This window comes from Scatophagus argus, chromosome 5 (assembly GCF_020382885.2).
Source record: "Scatophagus argus isolate fScaArg1 chromosome 5, fScaArg1.pri, whole genome shotgun sequence".
Taxonomy (NCBI): Eukaryota; Metazoa; Chordata; class Actinopteri; family Scatophagidae; genus Scatophagus; species Scatophagus argus.
The window spans coordinates 14,193,145-14,209,254 of NC_058497.1; the positions used below are offsets into that span (position 1 = coordinate 14,193,145).

Genomic DNA, 16,110 nt, shown 5'->3' on the forward strand with positions numbered 1-16,110 from the left:
TCACAACTGTAGTATGTGTTTAGTCTATGAGCAAGTAAAGAAGGAGTATTTTTGAGCACACTGCACTCATATCACAAAGCAAATACATAGGAGACACCACATTTCTTAAATACATAATACATACATTAAAAGTACATCACAGCTTTGAATTCAAACGCTTGTTTCATTGTACTCTATTATGACATCAGAAAATAGTCTTATGTTTACTACTGATATATATATATATATATATATTTTACATAATGCTCATCTCCAAATATTTAATTACTTTAACTCAGGACAAATGACACTGCAGGTCAAATGAGACCCAGTCAGAGCCGCAGGCCGCTGCTGCCCTCTGCTGACGGTCAGTAAACATCAGACAATAATCACAGACAAACCAGATGTAGCTGAAATGACAAGTGACCTTGCACATCCAGTGCACACAATTAAGATAAGAGGTAAGAAAGGAAAAAAAGATGGTCCTGAACAAACAAACAATAAATAACAATAATTCAGTTCTGGATACAAATACGGAAAAATCTTATCACTATTATTTCTTTTTCATTAAATTTAGTAGTTATACTACCTTACCTGACACTTCTTATCTTTTTTCCTACATAAACGCCAAGAATTATTCCAATATTCGCAAATATTTATTGGAAGTCGAACGTAAACGTAAAAACTACAAGATTAATCCTTATTACTCTTATTTAGAGTTACATAACTTCGCCATGTGTGTCACTGTCACCGAGAGACGTTGTTCTATTGAACGGCTTCAAATGTTTTCATGTTTTGTAAAAAGTTACTCAGCAAAGCAGACCCTGCGTCTCATTTTGATGACGTTTACAATTTCAATTTACTGAGGAACTGACACTGGTTTCGTAGAAGCGTTTTTTAATCCAAATCACGCGCTTCTTCCCGTCAAACAGGTACGACAGCCTTCTTTATCGTTTGTATACATTATTTAGACTGATAATACACGAAATCCCCGTGTCGGTTTATAAAATCATGACAGAAATAGAGTCATAGTGACTCCATGACAGCTCGCTACTCAACAAGCAAGCTAACTAGCTAACTAGCCCTGATGCAGGACCGTCACTGCTACTAGCTAACCCTGCTAGCTAGTTAGCTAAATAGCGTCTAGGAGGTAAAGCTGCCATTAAATTGCTTAACAGGTGACGTGACATTTTTGAAAGTTGAGCTGGTAAAGACTGGCTTCATAAAGTCGCACAAGTTCAGACTGTTCAGGGCTGAAGAAGACTGACAGGTAACGTTAACCGTGACAAGTCATTGTAACGGTAAACCGAAGAGGAGGTGAGCACTGAGCAAGCGTACCGTTAATGACAGTCAGTCCATATGATAACTGCTCCCTGTCAACATGAAAGCTGGAGTAGTTGTTTTGCTGATTCCCATTTTTGTAAATGTCAGGCCAAAAGTTTCTAATCTTGTCAGATGAAGAAATAATAGTGTCGAAAAAAATCGATCAAGAGTGAAAATAGTATGGGATCAGCCGGAAAAAAGGCATTTAAAAAGGCGTTAAGTCCTAGGTGGAGTTGGTATGGTGAGGAGGAAGTTGGCAGGAAAAATCCTAGTTTCCAACAGATGGAAACAGTGGAGCATGCCCTTGTAACACGCAGAAAATGAGATACAGAAACAGGAAATGTCTCCTGTCAGTCATTGTGCAACAATGATGGAGACTGACGATGATGTCGTTTACTAATTGTACTTGGTCCCTTACTTGGACATTGCAAGTCTTGTTACTTTGTCACTTAGTTGTGGTGTCATTGTTCCTTAAGGCTGGGATCTTGGATGGAGTGAACGTTGAGCCCCAGTGAGATGACTGACCAGGGCAACAACAACCAGAACATCTCCTGCAACCCCTTCGCTGCCCTCTTCAGCTCACTGGCTGATGCCAAGCAGTTTGCATCAGGCCAGAAACCACAACAACTGTCTGCTGAACCGCCATGTGAGTGGAGTTATCAGTGCTAGTGCAATCCTTTAATAAGAAGTATAGTCAGTACTAATGTGGACCAGTTCAGGGATCTCAAAGTCAAAATGCAGTACATAACAAAACACACATATAGAACATATTTTCAGTGTTAGAGAAGCATCCGTGTTTTTTCTTGTATGTGCAATTTACACTGTTTCTTGTGTCATAGTGGAGGACTCAGGAGAGAGCCATTCAGAGTCAGAAAACTCTGTGTCAGACAGCGTTGATGACAATGACGACTCTGTGGCTGAGATCAGCCGTTCCTTCCGGTCACGGCAGGAGCTGTGTGAACAGCTCAATGTCAATCACATGATCCAGCGAATATTCCTCATTACTCTGGACAACAGTAAGTAAATGTAGAAAAGTGGGCTGGACATTGATCTCTAATTTATTCCCCTTTTATACAGCATGTGTATGTAGGACAAGATCTATTAAGTACAAGTTGGACCCATTAATAAGAGACACTGTCACGGCTTAAACTCTTGTATTTGAACACCAGTAGAAGCAGTTACTCTGCCCTCCATTAAATCATAGAAATTCAAAATGATAGATGGTAGAGATGATTACACACAACACAAGTACTTTGTTCAATATCTTGTGAACTTACTGCAACTGTAGGACTACATAAGCAAGCAGCAGTCCTTTTGTAACTCTTAAGTGTGACACTGGTTTGCAGAGTCAGGTCCGATAATCTATGTTGACCCTTTCACACTACCAGAAAACCATTTTCACCTGCTTCAATCTCATAAGGAAATTACACAGGGGGATAGACAAGCGTTTGATCACTTAACCGCCATTTAACCAACTGTAGTTGTCCTTCAGTAGTAGCGCAATCTGTTCTGTCATTCTTTGTAGTATTATTGGATGCATCTAGCTGTCTAGAGTCAAATTTTAAGTTTCCAGTAAATGCTGCAGCAAATGACTCAGCAACCTTCCAAACAATATAAAGATCTCGAACACAGTGAAGTCTCACTGTGAAATGGCTGGGTCACACTCACACTGCTTAAGGCACCAGGCATGCCAGACACACCAGACACACTCCATTTCACGTGGAGTGTGTTCAATGAATTCCTCTAACAACTTAGTCTGAAATAAACCAGAGTAAATACATGCTGTGTATTAATCTTCCCCTGTTTTATTTATTCCAGTGTTGACGCTGATGCTCTTGATTTATTTCTATAAATTGTCCAGTATTCATACTTGAAGTGGTAGAAGCTTCATCGGTGGAATAATATAATTTTAACAGACTGTTTGATGGACTGTGGTTTTCCTCTCACCCCTAGGTGACCCCAGTCTGAGAGGAGGTAATGGGATCCCTCCTCGCTGTGTTTACTTGGAAGAGATGGCTGCAGATCTGGATGGACAGGACTGGCTGGACATGGACAACATAGAGCAGGTCAGATGTCAACATTTTCCTATGTCATTGCTCAATCCTTCCAATGTGTTGTTTCTTTCCTCTCAGTAAACTGCAAAATATTTGGTTCAATGGGTGAAGAAATGGCAACCTTTAAGCAAGTTTAAGGGCACCATTCATCAGATGCAGCATCTAAGAAACGGATAGAGGAATTTAAGGAACTGCAAAACATGTACTGATGTGAATATTTTCCTGCTTTTCATTGCTTATGTGGGTGAGTAAGCAGATATGTAACATCTGATTTGGCTGATTTGTATCTGTGATTTTTCACTTGGTTTTTCAGGCTCTGTTTAACCGTCTGCTGCTGCTAGAGCCAGGAAACCACCTCATGTACATGACCTCATCCAGCACAGTTAACCTGTCTGCTGACCGTGATGCTGGAGAGAAGAATGCCATCCCTTACCTTTTTGCTTGTTACCAGAGGGCCAAAGAAGAGGTGCGAGTTTGTCCTACTGGACTGTAGCATTGTTTTGTGCTATGATTGTAGCACTTTTATGCAGCTATTTTCATAGGCTGCCAGTTCTTAAAAGACTATGCTTGGTAATTTGAAAACAAAAATGACCCATACTCTTGGATAATTCAGTGACTTGATTATATGTGCACCAGGTGACGAAGGTACCAGAGAAGTTGCTGTCCTTTGCCGTTCGCTGTAAGAACCTGACAGTTTCTAACACACGGACAGTTCTACTCACCCCAGAGATCTACATCAGCCAGAATATCTATGAACAGCTTCTGGACCTGCTGCTGGAGGGTTTCAGTGGAGCACGTAGGTTCAGGATTGGGCCCATTTAAACCTGACTACTTCATGACACCTGTATTTGTTTCTTCCCTTTCATTCACTTATGTCTTGTTATCTCTCTTGTTGTCTTTGGTTAAGCTTTGCCTTGAGTTTTCTCTTCTTGGTTTCTTACAAAGTCACTGTGTTGCAGAGCCAGACGAGGTGGTTGAGTTTGTGGAGGAGGTCATTGCTGGTATACTCTCCGACCAGGAGGTGCGTACCTTCGAGGAGGTGATGGTACCGGTGTTTGATATCTTCCAGGGGCGCATCAAAGATTTGGACCTGTGCCAGCCTCTTCTCTACTCCTACCTGGATGTTCTGCTCTACTTCAGCCACAATAAAGACATTGCCAAGGTCAGGAGACATACAGGAGTGCAGGAACTTCCAATTTCAGTGCTTGTTGTCGCTACTGATCAGTGACATACAATAATATACAGCAATGACAGAATCATAATCTGATATACAGTAATGACATAACATTTCACAGTGTGTAATTTTTCTAATTTTTTTTGTTTGAACTGTCCTGTTTTGGTTTTCCAAGGTATTGGTGGAACATATTCAGCCCAAAGATCCAGCTAATGGTTTACAGTACCAGAAGACCCTCCTGGGAACAGTGTTGAGTATCTCGTGCTTGTTGAAAACCCCAGGTGTGGTAGAGGGACATGGCTACTTCCTGAACCCCTCCCGCTCCAGTGCCCAAGAGACAAAGGTCCAAGAGGCCAACATCCACCAGGTAGACAGATCCTCTTTAATTTGCTATTGCTGTCTTGTTTCCTTTTCAAAAAATACCAGTGGTCAATCTACAGGTCTCTCGGGGCTAATTATATTTACTGTCCTTGTGTTGCAGTTTATGGGCCAGTTTCATGACAAGCTGCACCAGATATTGAAAAACTTGCTCCAGCGATCTGGTGAGACGCGCCACTTGCTGCTCTCGTGGTTGGGCAGCTGTCTGCAAGCTAATGCTGGCCGTACTAAGATATGGGCTAATCAGATGCCGGAGATCTTCTCCCAGATGTACGCCTCAGATGCATTCTTTTTAAACTTGGGTGCAGCGCTGCTGAAGCTGTGCCAGCCATTCTGCAAGCCGCGTTCGCCCAAACTTCTCACCTTCAACCCCACCTACTGCGCCCTCAAAGAGCTGAGCGAAGAAGAGAGGCGCAATCGCAATGTTCATGCAACAGGTTAATATTTGTCAAAATGAGTGTCAGTAAACCTTCCCTTTCACCATTTAAAATATAGAAAAATATGAAATAATCTTTTATAAGTGGGTTTGTAGCGGTTTTCTTAAAAGCAGCAGGATTTCTCAATAGTATATATTAAATTTTATGACCAAATTATCCTCCATCTCTTATACCAGGACTCGACAAGGAAACCTGTCTGATTCCTGTGCCTCCACAGCAGCCAGTAGAGTCTGCACAGTCCTACAGCCTGCTAACTGAAAACCTCATTCTCACACAACTCACCCTGCATCTTGGCTTCCACAGGTACCTTCAAAGAAGCACCAACATAACTTCCATAAAGAAATTAAAGAGTTTTTGTTTCACAGAAATGTAATGTACTGTATGTTCCTCATGTTAGCACCATATGTCAGCATTAACTCATGTTTTCTTGTTCTGTTTGTGTCCACGCACCTATGCGCATGGTTAATGTGTATGCGCAGACTCCATGAGCAGATGGTGAAGATGAATCAGTCTCTCCATCGGCTCCAGGTGACTTGGCAGGAGGCCCAGCGTACAGGGAACCCAATGGCTGAGCAGCTCCTGGAGCAGTTTGAGCGTCTGATGATCATTTATCTGTCAACCAAAGCTGCCACCACACAGCCCGCCATGCTGCAATGCTGCCTTAACCTTCAAGCTTCGACCGGTGCTCTGCTGGTTCAGTTTGGGATGGGGAACCGGGGACCTGAACATGTAGCACTCAGTTTTCCCCTACCCTCCCTACAGAATACTATGCTGTGCTATGTACCAGGTAGGTCAGATTTTCCACCATACTACAAGTACAGCTGAGTTAAAAGCCCAACCAGCTTTGATGGTCTTGAAAAATGTCAATTTAAACCTGAGATATAGATCTCTTAGTTTAGACAGCAGATATGACAAAATGCTTTGTAAGAACTGCTGCTGTGCATGGACCGAAGTAGTGGTTAGGCACTTACACTACAATTATTCATTCAACATCAATAACTTAAGTGTGTCTTCTGTTTATCAGAGTTTTTTGCAGAGAACTTGGGAGATTTTTTCATCTTCCTGCGTCGATTCGCAGATGATGTTTTGGAGACTTCTGCTGAAAGTCTGGAGCAGATTCTTAACTTCATCACTGTCTTCATGGGTAACGTAGAGAGGTACATGACGTGATCTGTTCTGTCAGCAGTTGTGGTCAGATCAAAGGAAAATTTCTTGATCCTCATCTTGAAATTTTTCACATTTTGCTTCAATCCATCCTGTCCTGTATTCACAACAGGATGAAGAACCCTCATTTAAGAGCAAAGCTTGCAGAAGTCTTAGAGGCGGTTATGCCCCACATGGAGCCAATGGCGCCTGGTGCTGTTCAGCCAATCGTGTTCCAGCGAGAGAGAGTCTTCTGCTCCTATAGACACGCACCTCAGCTGGCCGAGGCCCTCATCACTGTGTTTGTAGACATTGAATTCACAGGTGAAGTAGATGTATTCCTCACAAGTTTTTACTTGCTAGTAGTAGTAATGAGGTGTGTGTCAGGGTTTTTTAACTCCCGCACTCGTGATCTCTGAGAGACAATCTCCGTTGTCTAACTCGCAAAAATATGTGCTAATCAACCAGCCGAACTCGACCCAAGCTGCAAAGCCATCAACTTCATGCATTATATTAGCACAGTTGTCAGGACTGAGGACTGAGAAAAGGGACAGAGACGGGCGCCCTACAAGGTGCTGAACCTGCTGGTGGGAGCAATGGAGTGCTTCTCTCTTCTTATTTCTCTTTAGGCAGGCCACACAGATTGCAGGAGCATCTTGTGTGTCTTGCAGAAACCTCTAGCTTCTCATTTTGGTGCCTGTGTTAACGGGACAGAGCAGACACAGCCCATACCTCCAGATGTCGCACTGTAGTAGCCACATCTGGAGGTATATCATCTTTGGGGTCTCTCTTATTTTTTCCATATCATGCATGTGGTTCTCAGCAAAAATAGACCTAAAAATTATGTGCTGATAGTGATATTGACATCATAATAGCGTTTCGCTATAGTTTCAGCATCTATATCTGAAGACTGTACCGCAGACATGGAAAAAAATCACCTTGTGAGTAGCAGTATTTTTCTGGTGCACTCTCTCTTTCTCTTTGCCCTCTCTCTTTCTCATCATTATTATTGATCATTATCAAAGCAAACTCCATGTAGGAAGACAGGACTTGCTGTAGTAACACCACAGAAGCATGCAAGCTGCAGCAGTTCACCAATGCAGCCTGTGTGTCCTGGTCGAAATTGTAAACGACGAACAAAAGACATATTGTTCCAAACTTTATTCTTTATTGTTGAACGACAGCAAAACAAGTAACCCTTCATTAAAGACTCACTCACTCTCAAACGAATGACGTGTTTGAGAGACAGCGGGGCAAAGAGAATGGAAGGTGGACTATTGCATGCAAAGTTTCTGTAAGTTATTAATACCTTATTACCTTATTACTATTACTTATTACTGCTTTATCACTTATTGTCCCGCCAGCCTGAACGGGCAATATTTTCTTGTAAACTGACCTTAATGGGATAACACTCGGATCACTACGTGCTACTCCTAAATGTCGGTTTTTAACAGTACTGAAGAGTTTAAATAAAGCCATACTTACATGGATTGCTTAACTGAGACAAGGATGCACACTTGAAGAGTAAAAAGAATCTAAAAACATCATGTAACACGCACAATAAAGACTGAAAGAGAAGCTGACTCTTGCGATCTTTGGTTTGGTTTTTCTCTCACCAGTTGGAACTGGTAAGGGTTTGTATTGTGTGTGCACACCTGTGTGTGTTCTGCAGATCAAGATAAGCAGAGAAGTTGGAAATAAAAGGTAGCAGTGTTTGATTTGTTATAATTTAGTTTGTGTCTTTCTTTTTTTTTTTTTCAGGTGATCCTCATCAGTTTGAACAGAAGTTCAACTACAGAAGACCCATGTATCCCATCCTCAAATACATGTGGGACAAAGAGAACTACAGAGAAAGTATCAAGGTAACAAGAAACTTGTGTTTTAAGATCCTTCATCCAAGTAAATTTTGTTTTTAACAAGTAAACTGTTTTTTTTTAAATTAGTTGTTCCTCTGTGAATTTGCTGTATTCACCATGTGGTTGTTGTGAGACTTTTGGATCTGATAATCTACAAACATCTAATTCTGCCCCAGTTTCTGGAAACAAAATCCTTGTCTTCTCACCTGAGATTCACATACCACATACTTTTGACTTCTGTACAACAGTGCTGACATTAGTAGGATGGCAGGACAGGAGAAATATAAATATGTTAATATTTTGTGGTGGGTGTACACAATTGGCTATGGTCCGGTAACTTCATCAATAGCAAACACAGATTTTTTTAGTGTGAAAAGCAGCAGATAAACTCCATAAGCCCTCCATTTGTCTTCACTATCTCACCACATCTCATTCAAATTGTTTTCTATTATGAGAGAAGCAGTAGAGAAGAGGAGAGAAGAAAATGCTGTGAGTGTACTTTTATAGCTCCGTCCATGATGTTTCATTATATTTCACGCTGGTATGTATGCTGGATGCATACTTTGACCCTCGGTAAGTGTAAATGAAGGAATGAATGGAGGTTGAAACAGGTATGCATGGTTTACTAACAGGTTACTGTTTACTGGGAAACTAGTTTGTTAATCAGAGCAATTCCAATGTGTTACACATTTACTTTGACATCTCTTGTTTCAGCGTTTGGCACACCATGCCTCTGAGAACCTGGAAGCCATGAACCCCCCTCTGTTCCTCAGGTTCCTCAATTTACTGATGAATGATGCCATCTTCCTACTGGATGAGGCTATTCAGGTAAGACTGAGTTCATCATCCATGCAAGCAAAACTATGACGCCAATTTTGACAAGTAAGCTTTTCTGTTATGTAGTATATAGAGTAAACTCCATGTTGTTACCGTTATGTTATCGCTTCTGTTTGACTGGTGTTCAGTTCACATTTAATTGGTGGTTAGCTTAGCATCAGCGCAGATCATAAAATACAGGACAGACACACTTGCCTGCAGCTCTTATACATCTGTGACACAGACGGATCAGAGGAAAGAGACAGAGGCAGCATTGTAACCTGCTCACTATGTTTTTAGCCCATAGTCCAACCTCATACCCTGCGCACTGTTAATGACTGGGGACTACGAATCCAAATTTTAACTGGCTGATGCACAGAAACACAGCATTTCTAATAATGATTATAGTGATTGAGAGGTGAAGATGACGCTTCAGCTACACACAACCACATTTTGACTTAATTATAATACCTTTGGAGATGTATCCAGGCATACAGTGGTTGCACTTGTAGATAAACATATAGAAGAGTGGACTGTTGGCCTTGGTGGAGGTATGCGCTCTCCATGCTTGCTTTCTAGTTTTAGCTGCTTTTATGGCAGTCAAACTCTTATCTTTTTTCATTAGCTCCACATAAGAATCAGACAGTACTTGATGTTCTTCCCTTGTAGTACCTGAGTAAAATCAAGATTCTGCAGCTGGAGCGGGATCGAGGGGAGTGGGAAGGCCTGGCCCCCGATGCCAGAAGGGAGAAAGAGTCAAGCCTGCAGATGTTTGGACAGCTGGGACGTTTCCACAACATCATGTCCAATGAGACCATTGGCACACTGGCCTTCCTCACCTCAGGTCAGGCAAAAAAGATTGACTCTTCATATTGATAAATGCATTTAAAGTTTGTTTTCATCTGTCCCGTGGTTTTTCTATATCGTTTTTCTCATTTCCAGAGATCAAAGGGATATTTGTGCACCCCTTCTTGGCTGAGAGGATCATTTCCATGCTCAATTACTTCCTGCAGCACCTGGTGGGTCCTAAGATGGGCGCCCTTAAAGTTAAGGACTTCAGTGAGTTTGACTTCAAGCCCCAGCAGCTTGTTTCTGATATCTGCACCATCTACTTGAACCTGGGGTATGTTGTGAACACTCCTCTTTAAAGAACTGTTAAGAAAAGGAACATTGTACATTCGTTGTATAATTTGTTCAGTGTCATTCTTCTACTGGTTTTCAATGTCAATTTCTGTCTGTGGCAGCGATGAGGAGAACTTCTGTGCTACAGTCCCAAAGGATGGACGATCGTACTCTCCTACTCTCTTCTCACAAACTGTTAGGGTACTGAAGAAGATAAACAAACCTGGGGACATGATTGTAGCTTTTGGACTCCTTGCTGACAAAATAAAGGTATTGTTATAAATAAAGGAATTGTAAGCTGTTTGCTTGAGACAGCAGTAGAATACATCTTTGTTTTATGAATGCAGTGCTTACTGTGGTGCATATAGAAAGAAATACATGTCATTGTGCTTCTGTTTTAGTCTCATGCAGACAGACAGCAGCAGGAAGAGGAGACCTATTCTGATGCCCCAGATGAGTTCCTGGATCCAATCATGTCCACTCTGATGCTGGATCCTGTCCTCCTCCCTTCTTCCAATGTCACAGTTGACCGCTCAACTATAGCAAGACATCTTCTCAGGTTGGTTACCTCTGCAAAGCAGTGAAATTCTCTTGAGATGATACCAAGTGGGCAGCATTGATATCCATTTGACTTGTACCTTCTGTCTCGTGTGTCCTCCTTGCAGTGATCAGTCAGACCCTTTTAACCGCAGTCCTTTGACCATGGATCAGATCAGGCCAAATGAGGAACTCAAACAGCAGATCTTACAGTGGCTGGAAAAGCATAAGCAGGAGAGGCAGCAGCTGGGACCCAGTGGCTAGCTGTGATCCCTCGCTGTGATGAACCATGAATGCATCCTTGTTTTCTTTCCCGGCTCACATCTTGCGTGCTCCTCTGCTTCTTGGCTAATCCATGGTGTGCTTGCCTCTGTGGATTTCCTCTGACTCCTCCAGTTCGACTAACACTGCATTTGCCTTTTCACGCAGCCTTGTTGCTCAGTGGATTCTCTAAGTGACAGGAGTCCAGGCAAACTGTAGCCTGCCAGACAACTTCAAGACCCATGCACAGTTGCTGTTCAACTCCCATGACACCCTACAGTAAGAATAGTATGGTGATTCAACCTCTGATTCCTCTCTCCCTGAATACTGTGTATTAATTAGTTATTATCGCAACCAGAACTGTGGCCAGAAGTGTTCGTTTCAACAGGATTTGTTGAATGTACTGAATGAACTCCTAACTGACCAGCCGGCCATAACCAGATTTTATACTACAAGGTAAGTATTTTTGGGAACTCTTGCAGCAGAACATGTATGGGATCTTTTTTGATTCGACCTCGGTTTCACCTTCGCGAAGAATACATTATGCACTGCCTATAAAGATCTTGAACACCCTATATTTTAGCACTTTTGGTTAAATCTCATGCAGCATTATAAATATACTTAGCAATTAAAAGTAAGACATTGGTAAAAACTGAAATTAAACTTTTATTTTAATGAAAATAGTCAAGAGTACTTGTAGATTTTCACTGTAAAAAGACGGTGTGGCACAAAACCATATTATGAAATTTGTTCAAATCTGCAAGCACTGAAGTACTAAGGAGCACTAATTGAAGAGCTCCTTAGATTCTGAGAGCTTGTTAATTAATTTGAACCACATTTTAGGGTCTTGCACATACAGAAACGCACACAAATCAAGTCCACCTACAAATACCAGAATGCATATTAAAATTGCGTGATTGTTCAATTCTTAAAAAAGAATTGACACACATTAAAATGCTGAATTGTCAGAAAAGCATTTTCCCCCCTATTTGTTTTAAATGTAAATTTAACATGGTCTTAGATTTTCAAAAGCTCTGTTCAGAGCTACAGAAGACATAATTCAACTGCTGAGTGGTACATCCTCATGACAAGCAAACTGATCTTACCATAAAACCTTGAAGGACCCATCCTGACACTCAGCGGTGATCATGAGCAATAAAATAATACTTTAATACTGCTGACACAAAAAGGCAAGATAGCATGAAAACACTGCTTTAAATTTAAAATTTCAGTTTCTGTTATGGAAATGTTGTCAAAGTTCCCCTAAACTAAAGGTCTGGGAGAATAAATCCTAGGTAAAAAAATTTTTAAAAAGCCATGCAGTTATAGAGTTATATTTCATAAAACATATACAATGCCTAGTTAATAATAATAGTCCAGTAACAATAAACATAAACACAATAAGCAAACAATTTCTCACTTCTTAAATACTTATAAATCATTTACTTTTACTCTTTACACTGACCATACTTCTGTGGATTGAACCAAAAAAGCCAAAATATAGGGCATTTTTGACTGGCAGTGTATGTAATTGTATTTGTCACCTTTGGAATTAACATTGACTAGATTAACATGCATCCATCGTTTTAAACAGATTTTTTGTTGTATACCATACCATACCATATTAACGTGTGGGTAAACAGTCAATCGAATCGGTGCCTGAAACCAAGAGCCTTGCTGTAAATGCTGGCAAATGAGGATCTGACTCGTTTCATACCTTTTAAGAGGCATAATTATGAATTTGTTTCTTTGTAGGGAGCTGTAGGTATAGAATATGAAAGAAAGAAGATCAGAAATGGTTGTTTGAGTAGCTTTTCGAATTAAAGGATTTTAATTGAAAATAAAATGTAGTTGTACAAAAATGACAGTGTGAGAGAAAGGCTGTTTGTTGGCATGCCCGCATATTGTAAGTTGAATATTTACCACCTGAATGATTACATGAGTTAAATTATAATGCGATATTTTTGTTTTGATTGTGATTACAAAATGTTTATTTTGGATGTACAGTATGATGAAGAAATAAAACTAATATGCGTTATATAAGATATTATGTTCACTTTCAGAAATATGACAGATTTCAACCCATTGCTGCTGATAAACAGATGAAAGAGGAACTCAGAGCCACATATGAATTTAAAACAAGGTTGAGCAAATATTTTGTCTCAGGGATAAAGTGAATATTTCACTTTTCCTTTAAATTTTAGCTCCTTCCTTTAATAATATCAACTGTGTCTTGATTGTCTCAATCATATTTCAGTCTCAGTTTTAAGAGTTCTTACAATCCCGATTCCAAAAAAAGTTGAGACACTAAAACAAGTAAGACAAATTGTGACCAATTTTTGAATCCTTTTTTGACATATAGTCAAATAAACACAATACAAATGCAATATATTTTTAATGTTCAACCTGGAAATTTTTTTTTAATAAATAAATATGCTCTAATTCTGAATTTGGTGCCAGCAACGCTTTCCAAAGAAGATGGGATAAAGCAACACCGGACTGGATTTGGAAAGTTTTAAAAACACCTGCACAAGTAAACTGGTTCATTGTTAACAGATGATAGTGGTTATGTGTTATGGTTGGATATAAAAGGGACATTCTTAAAATGCTGTCATTCACAAACAAGGATGACTGAGGTTCACCACTTTGTGAAACACATAAATGAATAAAGGATGTTATTATGTGAGTTTGGGAACACTTGGTGACTGTCGCCGGTAAACAGCTTTCTGTTGTTATGCCTCTATTCCAGCAATAGCTGCGGCTTGAATCATTATGTTTTCATCGGTCACATGCTGGCAAAAAAGATATGTCAGGAATGCCTTGAGGGAATTTATTCAAATTTGGCCCAAATGTCCACTTAGAGTCAAGAAAGAACTGATTAGAATTTGGTGGTAAGACTGACTCACTGAAACGCAAGTCACAAAACAGTTTTCACCATAACCGACATGACAACATTTCATGCAAAGGTGAGATAATAGGATAGGATAAAATTTAACTTTTCTGGTCATTATTCAACACATTCAAGAACAGAGGGGGAGACTGTGATCATGCCTCACATTTGGTCAGATACTGAATTGGTGGCACTAATCTTGAGTGTCCACCTTGAAACTTCAGTGATTGTATAGATAGTCTATGCTGCCTGGCTGAAGGTGTGAGTGAAGCATCAGTGAAGCATGAGTTTTAGAATTTATAGCTTCCTCATGTTCTATCAGAACATAAACATTCATTGCTAAAAGGTTCATTTTGGCCCACGAGATATTTGTAGCAAAATAAATAAAATAAATACGGTGGGTGTTTGTTTCAGACCTGTGACCCACCGTTAATATTCAGTTTTAGCCCTCCAAGGAAAAAAGTTTGGACACTCCTGTGTTGGATCAATGCATGCCACATATTTGTTCTTGGCAGCTCCCCTGTAGCTGCTGGGCAGTAAATACCACGTCAGTGGTTTCTGTGGTCTTTTCTGAAACCACACTGACTCTCAGGCAGCAGGCCATAGTCTAGTTAGATAATTAGACAGTTCAAAAGGATTCTTGTCAAGATATTGCCAGCAACAGATAGTCAGGAGATGTCTCTGTGGTCTCTACAGACCTGCCAATTGCCTTTCCTCTTGTAGAGATGGATTATAGAGGCACCCTTAAACTCTTGGGAATGTCTTCTAATTTCCACCATGTCTGGATGAGTTTGGTCTGTTTCCAGACTAAGTGAGGGCCTCCAGTCTTTTAGATTTCCATTGGGATGGCATTGTACCCTGGAACCTTGCCTGATGAGAGGAGGGTTATGTCTTTCCTAGTTTCCTACGTGGAAGGTGAAACAGCAAAGGACTAGTTCATTTCATCTTGAGGTAGTCTTGCAATTATCTTGCAAATGGTGAAGCTGGAGAGGTTATGCATTGCTGCCTCTTTGTTGTCATTGGATCTGACTGAGAACCTGAACGACTTGTCATTCACAAGGTAGCTATACCCTAAGCCTTTCCCTGCTTGTCTATTTTAGTCTAAATGGTACATACTCTTATAAGTAACTGGGTGTTCACCTCAAGAGCAAACTGGACTGGACAGGCAACTCCACTGCACTGTACAGGAAGGGCCAGAGCAGACTGACTGTACCTAATGAGAACACTCACGGCCTTCGGAGTGCAGGGGGCTCCTTGGGACCTTTCTCGACTCTGTGGTGGCATCGGCCCTATTCTATGGAGTGGTCTGCTGGGACAGTAGCATCTCTACTGCAATCAGAAAGACTGGATTAAATCATTAGAGAGGCCATGAAAGTGGTGGGAGTGAGAAGGATGATAGCCAAGCTATCCTCACTGCTGGAGACTGACTCCCACCCCCTGCATGAGATTCTGACAACACTGGGCAGCTCCGTCAGTGGCAGACTGTTTCACCCCAAGTGTGTGAAGGAGCCTTAACACAGGTCCTTCCTTCCTGCTGCTGTGAGACTGTACGACTCCTGCTCCCAGCAAACCCCATGCACTCCACCACAAACTGAATTTCAATCAATCATTGTGCAATAATCCCCCATCTCCTAGTGCAATACAGTGACTTTTCTACTGCTAGTAATTTAAAAACAGTGAAATCATATAAATATTGTGTTTTTGTATAGTTTCTTTTTAAAAAGTGTAAATACTCCAGTATTTTTTACATTGTATAGTTTTTACTCAACCTATCTGCACCTAATTTCCCCACTGTGGGACTAATAAAGGCCTATCATATCTTATCTTATAATTTACTAAATGAACATGGTGCTGTGTTGAAGAAAAGTTTACACTAGTGTTTGAAACTATAAACTCATTAGAAAAATATGAAAAAAAAGTTTAATTTTAGTTACATTTCAGGGTTAGTTCTTTAATTTTTGCTTTCCTATTTCATCAACATGGTGCAGAGGCCCACTGCTTACACTAACATTACTAGCTAGTAAGTGTATTTCTAGGTTTGGTGTTAACACCGTCAGTGTGAAACATCCATTCACACTGTAGAGTCCAAAGGATAAAAGCCTGAAAGTCCCAGACCATCCACAGCATGTTCATCCTGCTG

The 16,110-nt window shown here is 40.6% G+C and overlaps 1 protein-coding gene across 1 annotated transcript; it reads left to right on the forward strand.

Moving 5' to 3' along the window:
- The first annotated feature begins 776 nt into the window (after nucleotides 1-776).
- Nucleotides 777-13,125, forward strand: ube4a (ubiquitination factor E4A (UFD2 homolog, yeast)). Its single transcript, XM_046389024.1, has 20 exons — nucleotides 777-911; nucleotides 1,779-1,948; nucleotides 2,142-2,318; nucleotides 3,256-3,368; nucleotides 3,670-3,822; nucleotides 3,993-4,152; nucleotides 4,316-4,518; nucleotides 4,706-4,897; nucleotides 5,012-5,345; nucleotides 5,522-5,648; nucleotides 5,825-6,132; nucleotides 6,370-6,502; nucleotides 6,622-6,812; nucleotides 8,250-8,350; nucleotides 9,059-9,172; nucleotides 9,830-10,004; nucleotides 10,103-10,283; nucleotides 10,405-10,552; nucleotides 10,684-10,841; nucleotides 10,948-13,125. Exons 2-20 carry the CDS (start codon nucleotides 1,819-1,821, stop codon nucleotides 11,081-11,083), a joined length of 3,234 nt encoding a protein of 1,077 aa, XP_046244980.1. The 5' UTR covers nucleotides 777-911; nucleotides 1,779-1,818; the 3' UTR covers nucleotides 11,084-13,125.
- Nucleotides 13,126-16,110: the final 2,985 nt, after the last annotated feature.

Coding starts and splice junctions, on each gene's coding strand:
- ube4a (XM_046389024.1), top strand. CDS start 1,819: ATGACTGACCAGGGCAACAACAACCAGAACATCTCCTGCAACCCCTTC. Junction 3,369..3,669: donor ACATGGACAACATAGAGCAG/GTCAGATGTCAA, acceptor TTGGTTTTTCAG/GCTCTGTTTAACCGTCTGCT. Junction 6,133..6,369: donor TATGCTGTGCTATGTACCAG/GTAGGTCAGATT, acceptor TCTGTTTATCAG/AGTTTTTTGCAGAGAACTTG.